Source organism: Halichoerus grypus, chromosome 15, assembly GCF_964656455.1.
Source record: "Halichoerus grypus chromosome 15, mHalGry1.hap1.1, whole genome shotgun sequence".
In the NCBI taxonomy this organism is placed as follows: domain Eukaryota; kingdom Metazoa; phylum Chordata; class Mammalia; order Carnivora; family Phocidae; genus Halichoerus; species Halichoerus grypus.
In genome coordinates, this window is record NC_135726.1 from 42,743,969 (window position 1) to 42,763,172 (window position 19,204).

General features: G+C 43.2%; 1 protein-coding gene across 3 annotated transcripts in view; it reads left to right on the forward strand.

The window, feature by feature from the left end:
• GPATCH1 (G-patch domain containing 1) overlaps positions 1-19,204 on the forward strand; it is a 43,707-nt gene that overhangs the window by 16,545 nt on the left and 7,958 nt on the right. For all 3 annotated transcript variants that reach the window (XM_036118349.2, XM_078063447.1, XM_036118359.2), the window contains exons 9-16: positions 3,371-3,450; positions 5,906-6,110; positions 8,015-8,311; positions 9,491-9,669; positions 9,936-10,063; positions 10,856-10,992; positions 11,328-11,494; positions 18,050-18,266. In XM_036118349.2, the coding sequence (XP_035974242.1) occupies positions 3,371-3,450; positions 5,906-6,110; positions 8,015-8,311; positions 9,491-9,669; positions 9,936-10,063; positions 10,856-10,992; positions 11,328-11,494; positions 18,050-18,266 (1,410 nt within the window). The remainder of the gene's footprint in view (positions 1-3,370; positions 3,451-5,905; positions 6,111-8,014; positions 8,312-9,490; positions 9,670-9,935; positions 10,064-10,855; positions 10,993-11,327; positions 11,495-18,049; positions 18,267-19,204) is intronic.

Here is a 19,204-nt window from a genome sequence, read left to right on the forward strand (position 1 = left end):
TTGCTTAATGGCTGTGAACACACATTCTGAAGACAGACTGCCTCCGCTCCAGCCCTGGCCCTGCCCGGTTGTCAGCCGTGACCTCGGGCAGGCTGCTTCATCTCCCTGTGCCTCAGCGTCCTTGTCTGGACCGTGGGCATGACCAGGGCCCACCCACAGGGCTGTTCACGGACGGAAAAGGCTTAAGACATGCCGGGCATACGGCAGGCACTCTGTGTCAGTGGCCTCTGTCCTCATCACCGAAAAAGGAATCTAGGGTTTTACACAAGATGCTGGGAGAGTGTGCACCCAAATGTTAGTTGGTGTTACCACTTCCTTTTGGTTGCCTGTATTTTCAAAATTTTCTACTAAGACTATGTATTTTTATAACTTAAAAGAAAATGTATGGGGCGCCTGGGTGGCTCAGTCCGTTAAGGGTCTGTCTCTTAACTTCGGCTCAGATCATGATCTTAGGGTTGTGGGATGGGGCCACACATCAGGCCCTGTGCTGGGTATGGAGCCTGCTTAAGATTTTCTCTCTCTCCCTCTCCCTGTGTCCTTCCCCAGCCCCTCTCTCTAAGAAAAAAAAAAAAAAGAAAAAGGAAAAGAAAAAAATATTAGTATGTTACAATATATTAGTATTATAGATTATACTAACGTGTTAATCATTACTTACATTGAATATGCTAATACATTAATATAATACTATATCATAATATATTAAGTTGTATTAATTATATAGTATGAATATCATTATATATTGATTATATAGTAATTACTAATCTATAATAGATATACATATTTAAATCTGCCTCTTGGGCCAAATCTTTGGCTTTTCCTTTATACAACACCTTTGTGCCTGTTGACTGAATTCCACCCTTCTCATCAAGCCTGAGCTGGTGACTTTCCCTGATCTCCCCAGGCTCCTCTTATCCCCTCTCTGCTATGGCCCCCTCTCCTCTCCCACCCCAGGCACAACTTCTATAGTTTTGACCTTAAGGTTTTTCATTGAGTGAATCTAAATTTAGCCAATCTTCATGGTTGATTTTTAAACTATTATTTTTTTTCACGATCCATATGGCTATAATAAATATTCTGTGGCTCTGTCTTTATGCACATTTGTTTTTTATTTCTTCAGAATAAATTCACAAAAGTAAAATTGCTGGGCTTTAAACGAATACAAAATTCTAAGAGTATGAAAGGTTTTTAAATTTTTTTTAAATTTTAATTTAATTTAATTTTAATTCCAGTTGAGTTAACATATAGTATAATATTAGTTTCAGGTGTACAATATAGTGATTCAACAGTTCCATATATCACCCGCCACTTATCACGACAGGTGCACTCCTTAAGCCCCATCACCTGTTTTTTTTTTTTTTTTTTTAAGATTTATTTATTTATTTGAGAGAGAGAGCGAACTCGCGGGTGCATGCAAGTGAGTATGCTCAAGTGGGGGAGGGGAAGAGGGAGAGAATCTTCAAGCATTCTCCCCACTGAGTGCCAAGCCTGACGTGAGGCTCAATCTTACAGCCAATGAGATCATGACCCGAGTTGAAATGAAGAGTTGGAGGCTTAACCAACTGAGCCACCCAGGTGCCCCAGTCCCCATCACCCATTTCACCCATCCTCCTACCCACCTCCCCTCTGGTAACCACTAGTTTGTTCTCTATAGTTAAGAGTCTGTTTCTTAGGGGCGCCTGGGTGGCTCAGTCATTAAGCGTTTGCCTTCGGCTCAGGTCATGATCCCAGGGTCCTGGGATCGAGCCCCACATCGGGCTCCCTGCTCGGCGGGAAGCCTGCTTCTCCCTCTCCCACTCCCCCTGCTTGTGTTCCCTCTCTCACTATCTCTCTGTGTCAAATAAATAAATAAAATCTTTAAAAAAAAAAAAAGAGTCTGTTTTTTGGTTTGTCTCTTTCCCTCTTTTTTCCCTTTGCTTATTTCTTTGGTTTCTTAAATTCCACATGTGAGTGAAATCATATGGTATTTGTCTTTGACTGACTTATTTTGCTTAGCATGATGCTCTTCTAGCTGTATCCATGTCATTGCAAATGGCAGGATTTCATTCTTTTTGATGGCTGAGTAATATTCAATTGTGTATATATACCACGTCTTCTTTCTCCATTCATCTATCAGTGGACACTTGGGCTGCTTCCATAATTTGGGTCTTGTAAATAATGCTGCTATAAACATAGGGCTGCCAAGAGTGTGAAAATTAATCCCAAATTACCCCACAGAATTTTAGGAACTTCAGAAGCTGATACAAAAGTTCAACATGAGTTGAAGTGCAAAGAATGCTTTTGAGGGGGGAAGGAGAGTTATAGGGCTGGGCTGCATTATAAGTGGCTGCAGACTTCAGTCCCACCTGCACCATGGGTGGCCATGTCTACTTCAGGACCAGATAGCCAGCTTGTGTACGTGCTCATGGTGGTCATGCAGAAGGAGCTTATGGCTACAGAAAATGCATTTCGTGCATATGGATTTTTTTTGAAGATTTTATTTATTTATTTGACACAGAGCACAAGCAGGGGGAGCGGCAGAGGGAGAGGGAGAAGCAGGCTCCCTGCTCAGCAGGGAACCCGATGTGGGGCTTGATCCCAGGACCCCAGGATCATGATCTGAGCCGAAGGCAGACATTAGTAACTGACTGAGCCACCCAGGCACCCCTGCATATGGATTTTTGACATAACCACTATGCTCAGGAAATCCTTGAGAATCAAAGAGCCCTGTCCATTAGGTTGTCTCCACAACCAATGGCTGATCCCTGGCTCCAAGTCAAGAGGGCACTGGTCATTCTGTTTCCTGAGTGATCTTTAGTGATCTTTATCTCGTTAGAATTTCGTTTGGGGAAAAAAAACAAAAGTACCTTTTAATTTGAACTGAGATTAGATTACTGGCTGACCTGGTTATGTTGTCTTCTCTGCTTTATTTGGATTGTTGCTAAGGAAATTGGGGGGTTAGTCTCCCCCTGGTTCTTCACCTGGTTTTAGAAATGACTTTCTCATGGTTATAATTTTATTTTTAACCATCCGTGTCCTCTTGATGGTGTTTCTTGAGATCTTTTACTCCACAGAGTCTATTCTTAGGTGCCCCTAGGCTTAGCTTAGGCCCTAAGATACTTTTTCTAAAAACAGTGAGGTACTTGTCTGGGAGATCCATAGCCTCACATCCGGGGCAACCTAATCAGCTGAGTGCTGTGGGCCAGGCTGCCAGTCACTGAGTCAACAGAGGTGTGAGGGCTTTACATACCATTCTTCCCTCCTCTTCACTGCTATCTCTGTGAGATAATCATGTGTGATTTGTAGTATTTATGTTCTTGGAGATAAAAAACTGACGTCTTTTGTCTTATTCTAATCTTTGCTTCTGAAATTAATCAATGACATCATTTTATAGAATCAGAGAAAGATCTTCGATACATTGGCAAAATTTTGGATGGATTTTCCTTGGCTTCTAAACCTTTATCTTCTAAGAAAGTAAGGAAAGCATTTATTTATTTCTTTATTTTACTGGTTTAGTACTTAAAATCTTTGCTGCTATGTAATCTGAATTATTATATTAACAATTGAAAATTAAGTAAATTCTGTTTTCAAAAAGCAACAGTATAATTACTAGTGATTGTCCAGGTAAACATATTCTGCATTAGAAATGTCAGCCGGTAATCACAATGTATCCAAAATACCTAATTGCTTATCTTTTATTAATTTTTTAAAAATTTTATTGTTATGTTAGTCACCATACAGTATATCATTAGTTTTTGATGTAGCGTTCCATGATTCATTGTTTGCATATTTTAATCGCTAATCTTTTAAATCCAAGCTCCAAGTAAGTGGTTATTTCCATTAAAAAAAGAATTACATTAGAAACTGGGGGTGGGGGGGGGAATGGAATTGATAAAATTCCAAGGGCAGTGTAACTTAAGGAAACGTAGAAAATTTCAAGAAGTCATAAAACGCCCCTGTCCTGCTTCCTTCTGAACGCCATGAAGAGTGTTGGCTGGTGCGGACAGGGTTCCCTGGATTCCTTGCCTGGGCAAACAGAAGGGAGGGAGGCCAGTGCCGGCAGGTCAAGCCCCGTGGAGAGCTCCGCATGCATTTCCAGAGAGTCCTGTTTTTGTGAGATCGTTGTGCAGCTTAGGCCAAGTGGTACTCGCCACCCATCAGAGCCACGTGCTCACAGGCAGGCGTCACTGGGTCACAGGTGCTGGTGGCCAGGTGGGGCTCCTGGCCATTTGCCTTGTTGGCATCCCGTTTTAGATGGTTCCATACTTTAATTTGCTCTTTGTTTCTGTATTCAGCAAATATTTGTTAAGTACCTCTGTAGCTTGGCCTGTGGTCCCTCAGAACAGGGGAGGTCAGGGGCAGTGCAGCCTAAAAAACATTCGGGGTTACAGTAGCTTTGATTTGCTGAGTTGTGATAGTGTGTTGGAACAGCGAGCAGAACATATTCAGAACAGCGTTGGGCACATCATAAGCCGCTGTTATTACCAGAAATGTCAAGTAACGTCAAAGGAGAATGGGGGTTTTTTATGTGTCTGAAGGGAGAGCAGAAAAGAGGCTGAGAAGTACTCACTTGTCTCAGGGCTCAAGGACTCCCTCCCTCCAGGGCTTAGTAGGACTAAGTCCTGGACCCCAAGAGCAGCCCTCCCCCAGCAGGGGCGCCAGAAGCACGAATTCACTCTAGCGGGGCCGAGGGCCGTGACCCAGGTGACAGGCATTGGGGCGCTGTTTGCTGGAGTAGTGCTTTGGGCAGAGCGACTCAGAGGAGGGCTGTGTTCCCCTAGCCTTTCACACACAGGCCAGTTTTGTACACGTGTGGCCAAAAACGCAGGCTCTGCATCCAGACGCCAAACAGAACAGTGATTTCGCAGAGGGAGGGAAATGCTTGAGTCCACTGGAGTGTATTAAGAAGAGTCATGGCTGCGCACCCCCCCTTTGCTGCCGTGCTCCTCTGGATTTTTGTGTCATGGCCGTAAAGGAGGGTTTGCCAGCTGACCTGGGAGCCCACGCGTTTAGAGAAGGTGGTCAAGCTGAGATGATAAAGAAATGAGACCTCCTGGCAGTGATGCCAGCTCTCTTCATGGGCTGTCACAGTGCTGGGTGCTTACCGCGGCTGCGCGTCTCAGCCACCTGGGGACCCCACCTGGCACCAGCTGTGTGCGGTGGGACGCGGGCATCAGTGTCGTTAAACCCTCAGGGGAGCCCCGTGTGCAGCCGGGCCCCAGAACCACAGCCAGAGAGCATTCGGGGTGGCCCTGGTTGCGGAGCTCAGTCAGGGTTTCAGGTAGCTGAAGACTCTAGAAAATGGCTTACATAAGACTGTCCATAAATACATGTTTGTTAGACTCAGAGCAAGGGAGACCGTTTAGCACAGTAATTTAAAAGTACCTAATACTTTTCTGTTTTGTCATCATCAGTGCCTGAATTCCTCAGATATATTTCAATTTCAGTCCGGTCAGCGTTTGAATTAAAACTACCTCAGATAAAAAAATAAGTCCCAAAGCTCTAATTTGGAACTGAAACGTAACCAGAAAAAGAATTCTGAACTTAAAAGCAACTTATTTAGAGTTATTACTTTTTTTTTCTAAGTCTCGAATCGTACTTTTCTAAATGTTCTGATTTTCAGTAGGCCAGTTCTGTGTGTGAGCCAGTACGTTGTGTTAACTATTGCCATCTTTCTTATCACATAAAATACGCATATTCGCATCTCTCTGTAGAAGTGGGCAGGGGTAATATTAAAAATGTGTGGTCCCGGTGGCCCTCCAGATCCAGAATGGTTGTTGGCTGGACACCTGGAGGGGCTGTGCCCAGTGCGACCTCCCTGCTGGAGGCTGGCCTGGCAAGAACACTCACGGGATACGGTTTTCTTGGTTAAGTCAAACATGGTCATCTCACAGCCTGTCTTTTCTGAGGTTTTTTTTTTTTTCTTAAGACTTACCCACCACCTGAATTGCCAAGAGACTATCGACCGGTGCATTACTTCAGACCTGTGGTAGCTGCAACCTCAGAGAACTCCCGCTTACTCCAGGTATTGTCTGAGTCAGCTGGAAAGTCAGTGCCTGACCCGGGGACACACAGTAGGCACCAACTGAATGCCTCCAAACGGGGGGAGTTGCTGGGAGAAACACCTGTTCAAGGTAGGTGCCATGAAGAAGATTAAGAACGTTGACGTTTATAATAATTGGAGTTACCAAAATCAAAATGGACAGTTGTTTTCTCAATGACACCTTTTAGGTGGTTTAGTACTCCCACACGGGGAGAACAAAATTGTGTATTGTGAATGGCACACATAGCAGTGTATGGATCCCTTTTTTTTTTTTTTTAAGATTTTTAATTTATTTATTAGAGAGAGAGAGCACAAGCAGGGGGAGCAGCAGACAGAGGGAGAGGGAGAAGTAGGCTCCGTGCTGAGCAAGGAGTCTGATGTGGGACTCGATCCCAGGACCCTGGGATCATGACCTGAGCCGAAGGCAGACGCTTAACCGACTGAGCCACCCTGGTGCCCCCATATCCCATACTTTTTAAGACTTGTTGTCTTCTAACGTAAGTTTGGGGTGTGCCATTGAAATCACAACCCTGGTCTTAAGCTCAGCAGTTTTCAGACTTGGAATAATTGCCAGGAATGTGGTGCAGACCAGGACACGGGTACCTTCGCTGTCCCTACAGAGCCTGGGAAAGTGTGATTTTTTTTCTCAGGGGAAAGGGTACTGTAGCTAAAAGGAGCAAGTGCATCTGAAAGCGTGGACAAGTGTGGAGAATCTCTTGTAGGTTGGTGCAGAAAGACCCGCGGTGAGAGGTGACCTTGGACTTGGCAGTTGGGACCTGATAGGTATCTCAAATATAATAGACCACAGCAGAAGTTGTGGTTCCCCACTTCCTATTCCAGACTTGCTCTTCTCCCGGTTTTCCCATTGTCAGTGACCCACTGCTTAGACCAGAATGTAGGAATCCTAATTCCTGCCCCCGCTCCAAGTCCATCAGCGAGTCCTCTCAGCGCTGCCCCCAACACCCTGGGGACCCCATCCTGTGTTTCCACTGCTTCCAGCTGGGAGTAAGCACCCATCCTCCCTCACCTGGACCATTGTGGGGCCTCGTTATTGGCCTCCTTACTTTCCCGCTGTCCTCTCTGCTGATGAACCAAATCATATCACTGCCCCTCTTAAAACACTCCAGTCCTTCTCACACTGAAGACAAATCCAGACTCCCCCACAGGCTGCGTGATCCAGCCCTGGCTCCTTTTCAGGCCATGTCTTATCCCACTCTCCCATAACCCCCTGCACTGCAGCCTTGTGATCCTGCTTTCTGCCCTCTGACCCCGCCCACCACGACGTGCTGGCTGCTGGGGCCTTGACATTCACTGTCTCCTCTGCCTCTGCTCTTCCCTCACACTTTGGCTCCTTTTACTCAACTCACCACAACTACGATCTCTTTGGAGGGAGCTTCCGGGCTTTCCCTGCCCCCCCCGCACGTGCTAGTGATTCTCCGCACCCCACTCCCAGCCCTCGTCTGTCAGTCTCCTTCGGTGGTGTCACCCTGTTTCCTTTACGGTCCTCCTCTCGTAGCCGTCCTCGGGGGTTGACTTTGGGCTTCTCTAAAGCCCATGCCCCCAGCTAGTGAGAGCGGGGCCTTGTCTGCGGTGTCCTCACGGCCCAGGCCAGTGCCCTGGGGGTGCTGTGACAGGAGTGAACGCTGCAGGGGCAGCTGGCTCTGAACCGGGGCTTGTGCCAGGCAGGACTGTTGGGTGGTGGCCCCTCAGGCTGGGGGTCCCGAGCCGGGGATGTCAGCTCCCTCATTCTAGGACCACTCACTGCCCCGATAAACATCCGCGTTTTGGCCTGCACTTCTGCCCGCTGTAAAGCACGAGTCTTGTTATTTCATCACTGTCTAGTTCACAGGGCTGTTACGAATACAGATGGAAAATCTAAGTGTGACATGCTCCAGCGACATACATTTGTGATATTGAACGCGTATGCACCACAGAAATGTCAATATAGTTGTCTTAGGATACTTCTCATCTCTTCCTGTTATTGTTTTTATTTAGGTTCGGCTACTTCAGTGTTAGAGTTTCTGTCCCAAAAAGATAAAGAGAGGATCAAAGAAATGAAGCAGGCAACTGACCTGAAAGCAGCTCAACTCAAGGCCAGGAGTCTGGCCCAGAATGCCTCCAGCAGCAGAGCCCAGCCCTCCTCCTCAGACGTCGGGCACTGCTCGTGGCACGAGGCACTGAGTGGTGGGACAGCCCCCACGAGAGCCAGCAACTTCAAACCTTTTGCAAAAGATCCAGAAAAGCAAAAACGATATGAAGAGTTTTTAGTAAATATGAAACGGGGTCAGAAAGGTGGGTGCTAGGCCTGGGTCTCCCACCTCTCAGCCGGAGGGAAGCACTCTTGCTCTTCTGGCCCTAGTCCCAGATTTGGATTTGAAACATCCCACTCTGCCAGTGTTTTGCTTTGTCCGGCTGCAAACAGTGCAAAGATTGTAGTCCCTGGCTCTTGACCTTAGAAAGTAAGAACAAGTAGCTTGTGTTTCTCCATATCTCAGGTCCCAAAGATCGCTGTTGTAAGTAGAGAGAACACGCCTGGCGGTGGCTAATGCTGAACCGCAGACCGTTTGCTATTTGCACATGCTTGCCTTCTGTAAGTGTTCTATTTCACACCAAGAGAACAAGGTCATCTCCCACTTTATCTTAAAATCCTAATAAACCAGCCCTAAATCATGGTCTAAAATTTGATTTAAAAAGGTAGTTGGCTTTGAACCATTACAAGGGGAAAAATCACTCTCTAGTCTATGGAGTAAATTTGGGCAGACTGAGGAGAGGGATTGGTGTCATTCACAGTAGTGGTTGTGAGAGTCGACAGCAAATCTGAAGCATTGGTTTTCTTTTTTTTTTTTTTTTTAAGATTTTATTTATTTATTTGAGAGAGAGAAAGGACAAACGGTGGGGAGGGGCAGAGGGAGAGAGGGAGAGAAGCACACTCCCTGCTGAGCAGGAAGCCCGACTTGGGGCTCCATCCCAGGACCCTGAGATCATAACCTGAGCCAAAGGCAGACACTTAACTGACCGAACCACCCAGGTGCCCCTGAGGCATCAGTTTTCAAAAGCAGAGGGCAGTCTATTGTGTCTTCACTCCCTACTAAGAACCCACCCACTGATGTTTATTTGTTGGATTTAAAAAAAGTTAGAGAAAGGAGTGTTTTTTTGCCAAAACTAGGAATATAGTTGGGATGAACTTATCACTATTCAGGAGTGGTAGCAAGTTCCTGGTTTCGAAGATTTAACAAGCAAAATGTTTTTCTCTGTTCTGTGAGGTAGACAGAATTCAATAAAAGAATCATGCTGAGGGGGAGAGCACTATTACCTGACAAGTACTCCCCACCATGCTCTTAGAAACCAGGGTAAGGATTGGCGTCCCCTCTGGTAAAAAATATAGGGATACAGTGGGACCCACTTGATATTCTCCTTTAAGCCCTATGTTTTTCCTAAGAGTGAAGCAATTTGTTTTTCCTTGTACCGTAGATGCCCTGGAACGTTGTCTGGACCCCAGCATGACAGAGTGGGAGCGAGGCCGCGAGCGGGATGAGTTTGCTCGGGCAGCTCTACTCTATGTGTCTTCCCATTCAACCTTGTCCTCCAGATTCACACATGCCAAGGAGGAGGACGATTCAGATCAGGTGGAAGTCCCTCGAGACCAAGAGGTCTGTCACCACCATGTCCCTATCTGATGAATTTTAAAATTAAAACAAATATTTTAGGTCCCTCAATGGAATGATCACCATAGACACAGTATTATAGAATAAGAAATGATTTTATGCTTTTAGCTTCCAATATAGTTTAGCAAAAAATGTTGCAGCATAACAGCTGTTTTGTAATTTTGGACGATTGCTTGAAAACTTTTCAGTGGAAGAGCAGTCAGGTCAATGGTGTGACCACTTGATGAAAGAGAATAAATGTCTTTTCCCAGAACGATGTCAATGACAAGCAGTCAGCTGTGAAGATGAAGATGTTCGGAAAGCTCACCCGAGACACATTTGAGTGGCACCCTGACAAGCTTCTATGTAAGAGGTTTAATGTCCCTGACCCTTATCCAGAGTAAGTGGATAAATCTGCCCTAACATCAGTACTCACTTTCCCGTACTAAAGCTATCTTTCCCTCTCAGCTACTCATGTAAATTCCCTTTTTCTAGATGAATTTACTTGTAAATGCTTAGAGTTGCAGGTTTAACTTCCATTGATTTGTTACTAAAAAAATAAGCAAACATCCAGGAAGCAAACTTTATTCCATATTGAAGATACGAAACTCAGATATGTCAAGTTACAAAAACTTAATGCTCGTCTAATTTGCCGCCTTTTTAACAATGCACGTATAGTTTACATTTAAAATGTTACTTATGCTAATTCTTTATAAAAGTTTGACACTTATTTAATTCTAAACACTACAAAAAGCAAATATAGTTGAATCAGAGGTTTTGTCAGAAAATTTAGGTATATTTTTAGCAGTGGAACTTTTCCTTAATGGAAATACATTCTCTTTTTCTTTTTCTTTTTAAGTAAGCTCCACGGAGCCTAACATGGGGCTTGAACTCACAGCCCTGAGATCAAGAACTGAACTGAGATCAAGAGTCGGACACCTAACTGACTGAGCCACCCAGGCACCCTAGAAATACATTTTCAAATTTAAATTCTAGATCTTAACTATGATAGGGAAAACCTCATGGGCTCTAAAGTCAGCCATTCCAAATACTTAAACTGCTTTGAGAAGCAAAATTACCCTCAGGGACCTCTTAGCAAGTAGAAGAGCTAGTAGTGAAAAACACGAGATGTTATCTAATAACACGAATTGTTATTAAAATTACACATATATGTTTTCTTTTCAACCCACAGTTCAACTTTGGTTGGCTTACCAAGAGTAAAACGTGACAAATACTCAGTCTTCAACTTTCTGACGCTCCCAGAGACAGCATCCTTGCCTCCAACTCAAGCATCAAGTGAAAAAGTACCACAGCACCAAGGTCCCGACAGTGAGTGGGGCTTCCTCGGGTCCACGTGCTGACCATGGTCTCAACCTCTAACCCATGGGGAAAACAGAATAAAGTCTTAAGGGTACACATAGTGCAAGCTCTCCCTCCATTAAGAGACTTGTTCATGTGAATACATTAGCTCATGTTGTAAGAGTCCAGATGTCTACTGTTTGGGGTTGGGACTCTGCCTCAGCATCTGCCACATTCCCAACACCTTACACCGTGCCTGGCCCATAGTAGGTTTGCTGATGTTCTGGAATGAATTAAAGAGCCATAGTGGAGAGCTTGCCTTTTGCTTGCTAATTCTGATATTATGTCTGTGTCCTACCTTTCAGAATCAAGAAAGCCATCCAGATGGGATACATCTAAACAAGAAAAGAAAGAAGATTCCATTAGTGAATTTTTAAGTTTGGCTAGATCAAAAGTTGGTCCACCTAAACAAGAGTCCAGTCCATTAGTAATCAAAGAGGAAGAGCATGTGACGGAATCACTCTCAAATAAGGTATCTGGGGCTCCCAGGTTCTCTTTGCAGGCTGACTATGGCATTTGTCCTTCTCTATGATGGTGCTTTGTCATCACTTGATAGGAGGGGTCCACTAACTTTCTGTGAAGGGCCAGATATTAAATATATTAGGCTTTGTGGGCCATATAGTGTCTGTCACAACCACTCAACTCTGCTGTTGAATGTGAAAGAAATAGGCAATATGAAAAAAATTGGGTTCATCTATGTTCCAATAAAATTTTATTTACAAAGCAGACAGTGGGTTGGATTTCGCCCATAGGCTGTAGTTACCAACACCTGCTCTATATTACAAGAGTTTCAATCATATGTTTGATCATGAGGAAAGATTATAAACTTCTCTGCCAGGAATGGCTTTTACTTAGCAACAACCATTGAAATAAAATTCAATGTGTTTTCTTTTGTGGAGAATATAAACAAAATATACATTGTGTTTTTAAAGAATTACTGCTTTAATAGTTAAAACTTGAATTTAATAAAAAGTTAGTTTTATTTATAATAGCCTCATTTTTCAATGAACATGCATTAAAAGGTATAGTTCAGTGAGTTTTTATACATACATAGATTTGTGGAGGGGCGCCTGGGTGGCTCAGTCGGTAAAGCGTCTGCCTTTGGCTCAGGTCATGATCCCAGGGTCCTGGGATCGAGCCCTGCATTGAGCTCTCTGCTCAGCGGGGAGCCTGCTTCTCCCTCTCCCTTTGCCTGCCGCTCCCCCTGCTTCTGTGCTCTCTCTCTCTGTCAAATAAATAAATAAATAAATAAAAATCTTAAAAAAAAAAAAAGATTTGTGGAACCACCACCACAATCAGGATGCAAGATGGTACTATCACCCCAAAAAACTCCCTCCTGCTCTCATACCCCCACCTCCTGCAAAGGCCTACCAATCATTGATCTATTCTTTGTCTCTATAGTTTTGTTCTTTCCAAAATATTATATAAATGGAATCAGACAGTATACATATATAACTTTTTGAGACTGGGTTCTTCCACTCAGTATCAAACCTGTGAGATTCATCAGTAATGTATTATCAATAGTTCATTCCTTTTTATTGCTAAATAATATTTTGTTGTGTGGGTGAGCCACAGTTTGTTGGTCATTCACCCTTTAAGAACGTATGGTTGTTTCCGGCTTTTGGCTCTCATAAATAAAGCTGCTAATGACATTCATGTGCAGAGTTTTGTGTGAATATAAGTTTTCATTTCTCTAGGGTAAATACCCAATAGTGGGATTGCTGGGTAATATATACGTGTAGATTTAACTTTGTAAGAAACTGCCAAACTTTATACCAAAGTGCTTGCTTTGTGTATTTTGAAACTCTCTTGTTAGGTGCATACACATTTAGTATTGTTTTATCTTTTTGCTGAATCAAACCTTTTATCATTAGGTAATATTACTCTTTATTTCTGGCAATTTGCACAGTATGTATTTTTTCATCTTTTTACTTTTAGCCTATTTATTTCATTGTGTTTAAAGTGGATTTTTGATAAAAAGTATGTCATTGTCTGTGTGTCCTTTTTTAATAATACATTTAGATAATCTGTATGTTTTACTTTGTGTGTTTTAGCCATTAGCATTCAGTGTAATTTGTTGATATATTTGGATTTAGGTCTACAGTTTTGTTTCCTGTCTGTTCCCACTCTTTTTTTGTTGCTCTCTTTCTCCTTTCTTACTTTCTTTTATATTACTTGAATAATTACCAGTATACTATTTTTAATTTATCTATTACATTTTTAACTCTATTTTTTTAATCATTGCTCTGCAATATACATGTTTAGTTTTTCACAGTTTACTTAGAATTGATATTGTACCATCCTAAGAGGAATGTGGAATCTTTACCTCTCTCTAGGTCCCTTCACTCTACTGGCTTTATAATGTCGCCTTATGTATTACATGCACACACACTAAAAACCTCATAAGAGTTTTTTAATTTTTGCTTTCAGTTGTTATACATGTTTAAAGAACCGATGAGCTGATAATCCATTTTATTTACTTAGATATTTACCATTGCTGTTGCAATGGTAACAGCTTTCTCTCCTATCAGTTCCTCTGTTTGAGGAACTCCCTGTATTGAGCATTTCTTTTAGAGCAGGTGCAGCAAGTTCTTCTCTTAATTTTTCCTTCATCTGAGAATGTCCATGTTTTATCTTCATTCCTGAAGGATGTTTTTGCTGGATATAGAATTCTGGGTCAACAGGTGTTTCCTTTTAGCCCTTTTAAGAATGTTGTGCCACTTTCCTCTGGCCTTCCTAATTGTCGATAAGAAATCTAGTGGTTCAGCTTGTTGTTCCTTTCCTTAGGATGATGTGACTTTTCCTCTGGCTGATCTCAAGATTTTCACTTCATCTTTGGTTTTTTCCTGTTTGACTATGATGTGTCTGAGTGTGGATTTCTTTGAGATTCTTTTGTTTGGGGTTTGCTGAGCTTCCTGAATCTTGTCTTTCACCAAATCTGGGACATTTTCAGCCATTATTTTTTCAAATATATTTTCTGCTCCACACTCTCACACCTCTCCTGGGACTCTGGTGACATAAACGTTAGACCTTTCGATATTGTCCCACAATTCTCTTTTCGATCTGTTTTCCCTCTCTGTTCAAATCAGATAATTTCTCTTGGTCTGTCATCAAGTTCACTGACTCTTCTGTCATCTCCATTCTGCTAGAGAACCCATCCAGTGAATTTCTTATTTTGGTTATTGTATTTTTCATTTCTGAAGTTCTCATTTGGTTCATCTTTATATCTTTTATTTCTTTGCTGAGACCCTTTTATCTTTCCATCTGTTTAACCTTATTCTTGAACCACGTAATAGTGGCTTTAAAGTCTGCCACATAATTCTAACACTTTTGTCATTTGGGGTTAGTATCTATTGGTTGTCTTTTGCAAGTTGAGTTTTTCCTGGTTGGTTGTATACCAAGTAATTTTGGATTACATCCTAGACATTTTGGATATTATGTTATGAGACCTTAGGTGTTGTTTAAATTACAGGGAGAATGGGGAAGTTTTGTTTTGTTTTGTTTTAGCAGACAGCTGACCTAATTAGGTTCAGGCTACATCCCCGTTCCAGCCCACCTGAGTTCAAATGTCATTCCAGTTTTCAGAGTCTTTATAGTGCTATTCAGATCTTTCCTGCGGGTGTACTTCCCAGTGGCTGGTCTGGGACCTGGCTGGTAGTTAATCCCCTAGATCTGTTATCAAAACCTTTGGTTTGCTTTTTAGAGTCAGATTTACCCTTGCACAGCTCAGAGGTGAGCCAGGAGCTCACAAACGTTCTATAGGATCACTCTCTTGAGCTCCTCATCATGATCTTCCTGAAGCTGTCTGACTTTCAGGCTCCCTGTCACACCCTCCATTCAGAAGGCTGGCACTTAGTTTCCCTGCTCTGGGTTGCACTTCCTATGACTTTATCTGTGGCTGGAGTCAAGTGGCAAGAGGGCAAGAAGGGGGAAAAACCAGTAGGATTTGCTTCAGATTGTTGAGACCACAGCTTCTCTGGTCAGAGAAAAGGGTTCCTATCCGTCAAAGCCTGGCAGCTGCTGCCACCATGGATTTGGAACCTCTCCATGAGGTTTCTACTGTTATTATTTATTTATTTATTTTTTTTTTGAAGATTTTTATTTATTTATTATTTGACAGAGAGAGAGAGTGAGAGAGGGAACACAAGCAGGGGGAGTGGGAGAGGGAGAAGCAGGCTTCCCGCTGAGCAGGGAGCCCGACACGGAACTCGATCCCAGGACCCTGGGATCATGACCTAAGCCAAAGGCAGACGCTTAACGACTGAGCCACCCAGGCGCCCCTCTACTGTTATTTTTTAAATGGCATAAAACCTTACTCAGGGATTCTGGCTCTGTGCTATGGTCATTGGGTTAGGAAGACTTCTAGATTTTCCCAGAAATCATGCTGAGATAGTATTTAGATAATTTTGCCTGGAAAAAGTCTTAGTTCTTGCTTTTTCACTTATTAGCCAGGTGACCTTAGGAATCTCGCTTCCATTCTCTGGGTTATTTAATTTCTTTCTTTGAAAACTTTTTCTGAGTTGGCATAGTGTGAATGGCCAGAAGTGTCTGTGAACACGGATATGGGCCAGTTGCCATTCAGTTGTGGCCTGTGCATGTGATGCTGATATCTGTGGTTTGCCGTAAAGACATCAGATTCACGACTTTTCTGGGGAGTTGTTGCCATGAGTTCCTGTGCTTCCCTGTCGGCCTCTCTCTCCTGACTTCTTGTATAATTTTTTAAAAAGATTTTATTTATTTATTTAAGAGAGAGAGCAGGAGCGGGGGAAGCGGCAGAGGGAGAAGCAACAGCAGACTCGCTGCTGAACAGGGAGCCCTACTCAGGGCTCGATCCCAGAATCCTGAGATCATGACCTGAGCTGAAGGCAGACTCCTTCTTGTATAATTTTGAACAATTTTGAAGCAGTGGCAGAAGTTTAAATATAATTTAGATACTTTTGTTCCCTGAACCACTTGAGCATAAGTTGCCAACCAGGTGCCCGGCTCTGCTGTGTTTCCTTCAAGGAAGGGTGTTCCGCTGTAGAAACGAAGTACATCCATCAAGGTCTGGGAATCAGCACTGATGCATTCCTGCTGTGTCTAATCCTTGGACCCATTCAAGTTCCACCAGTTGTCCTAATAATGACCTTTATGGCAGAAAATGCAGCTCGGGGTCACTCATTGCATTTAGTATCAGAGCCCCTTTAGACTTGTTCAGTCTGGTACAATTCCTGTCTTTCAGGATCTTGAGGCTTAAAGATTATAGGCCAGTATTCTGTAGAGTGTCCTCAGTTTGGGCCTCTCTGATGTTTCCTCAGGATTAGATTCAGGTTCTGACCTTTGGGCAGGGGGCTACGGCTGGGCTCGCACTGCATGCTGTCAGGCGGTGCATGGCATCCACTTGTCCCGTTGCTGGTGTTCACTTTGGTCACTTGAGTAAGGTGGTATCTGCCAGTCTTTATGTTGTGAAGTTAGTTTTTTTGCCCTCTGTACTTAATAAGTACTTTTATTTATTAATTTATTACTAATTTTTACTTAATTATTTGATTTTATTTATTTTTTTTTTAAAGATTTTATTTATTTATTTGACAGAGAGATAGCGAGAGCAGGAACACAAGCAGGGGGAGTGGGAGAGGGAGAAGCAGGCTTCCCGCAGAGCAGGGAGCCCAGTGCGGGGCTCGATCCCAGGACCCCGGGATCATGACCTGAGCCGAAGGCAGACGCTTAAAGACTGAGCCACCCAGGTGCCCCATACTTAATTATTTTAATGAGTATCGAGGAGCTCTGAAATATATACATATTTTGTTCCTCATCAAACTGTGGACCCATGGTTTCCTGTTTTATTTAAGGGCTAATTCAGTACTATCCTTATTTATTTTAATGTTCAAATGGTCTTAGTTTGGCTGGCTGGAGCTCCTTCAGGAGGTTGGCTTCTGTGTTTTTTTGGGATGTTCCTCTTACTCTGTAAGCTTGTCTTTGTTCTCTGGGCACAGTGATGTCCGGGCGTATCTTTGTGTTTATTCAGCCCCAGCTCTGGAATCAGTCTTTCTCCAGGGTGCCCCAGTTATTTTTAGTAGGGAATGGTGTACTTTTCTTCTTTAATTTTTTTCTGTGAAGAGAGTTTACTTTAAAACTACAAACGTCACTGTCTTGTACCAGTTTTCCTCCTGTGGGTATTTGTAACTCTGCTCCAGAAACTGGAGGTGATAGGGTATGGGGAGTGATCCCGCTGAGAGTGAGGAGAACCAGTGGTAGAGTCCAGACCCACCCCCTTGGCACAAATTCGCACAGTGAGTGCATCCTCGTGTCTCTGACCCGGGTTCTTCAGGGGTACAGTGGAAGGACCGGAGTGGATTCTGATCGAGGCCAGTCCCGGGGCTCTCTGTCTCGTCACGGCTGTTTGCACTTAGCACATCAGATTACCCCACGCCCGTCTGGGGAGAAGCTGCTGGTGGGGAGGAGTCGTGTCTTCTTCATTGCCTTTGCTCCTTGTTTATTTAATTGAGTTTGTACAAAGTTACTGCCTGTCTGTTTGGCGAATCTGATTGTCCACAGCTGGGCTTCTTGTACAAATAGGGATGTGTAGTTGCAAAGGGAAGTTCCTTGACTGTGGAATCCACATGCTCCCCGCGCCCTCCCCTCCGTGCGGAGCCCCAGTTTTCTTGGCAGCATTTTATCTGAGTAGCCTGCCTTCATTAACCTCTCATCTTGGCCCTCTGAAGGCTCGATAGACTCTTGAAAACAGGACAGAGGCACTGTGCTAGTTCCCACTGCATTTTTGTGGGTCCTTTGCCATTCTGATGAATGACCCATCTCCAGGAGAGTCTTTGGCTGCTTCTACCAGTTGGCTCGTTCTGCAGTGGTTGAATCAGAAACATCAAAGAATAAATGCCATGTGAGCAGTCATGGTTTAGCTAGGCAGCTCGTGGGTGGGGAACCCATGAACCTGAGCATAAACGTGTGTGTGTCTCTGTCTGTCTTTCTAGAAGGTCTGGCTCCCCTCACCTTTACTTCTTCATTCCTGACTCTTATTTCATTGTTAATACAGAATATAAGCAAAGGTGCAGATTCACAGCCTGAAGGAGAAGGCAGCCGTCCATCCATGGACTTATTTAAGGCCATCTTTGCCAGCTCATCCGATGAGAAGTCCTCATCCTCTGAGGATGAGCAAGGTGACAGTGAGGATGATCAGGCAGGTCCTGGGGAGGCTGATTTCAAAAGCTCCCAAGAGACTGACTCGGTGGAAACCTCATCTGTGGCACGCGGTACGTGGATATTTTAGATTTGGGGATCTAAAGAAGAAAATGAGGATGTCTCTAGAGAAGCTGCTTCTTTGTTTAGTGTGCAGTTCTTTTTTTTTTAATTTAAGTTCAGTTAGCCAACATATAGTACATCATTAGTCTCAGAAGTAGCGTCAACAATTTCTCAGTTGCGTGTAACACCCAGTGCTCATCACATCAAGTTAGTGTGCAGTTCTAACCCAGGATAATTAGCAAGCAATGATGTTTTAATCTTTTACATTTTTAATTGTGGCATCAGATATAAATTTCTGGTGTATTTTTAGGATAGCTGTGTTTGATAATATTGATTTTCCTTACCCTAGTTGAGAAGAATTTAAAACTAGTAAAATTTTTGTTTAAAAAATAGATTTTTTTTTTTTGACCTGGTTGATGATGAGGTGCTAGGATTATTGGCAGCATTTGGTCCTGAGGAATACAGGGGCTCTTCCCCGAGCCGCGAGTTTTGGCACAGAAAAGGAGGCCCTTTGGTGCTTGCAAGGGTCAGAGGCTTTTCAGATGCTTGGGTGGGTGGACAGAATTTTCCATCTCAGCCTTTGGGTGGTCTGTAATCCCTGTCAGTCTGTGGTGGACTTGGGTATAATATTTTTAGTGTCTTTAACCAAAAAGTTGCAAAGAGATATAAAATATTGTTTATTCTTAGGTGATTCACAAATGCCTATTTCCTATTTCTGTGGGGGAAAAAAGCCACCCAACTTATTTTTTATTTCAAAGTGATATATACTTGAATTGTCAAAGTTTAAAAATATAGAAATGTAGAAAGCTTAAGTCCCTTGGAATCCCACTTCCCTGAGATAAACATTGTTAATACTTTGATGCATATTTTTCCATACTTTTTGCATTTTTCTTTCCACTCTCTGAAAACGTATTACTCTGTTTAAAAAACGAGATTATTACTGTGAATA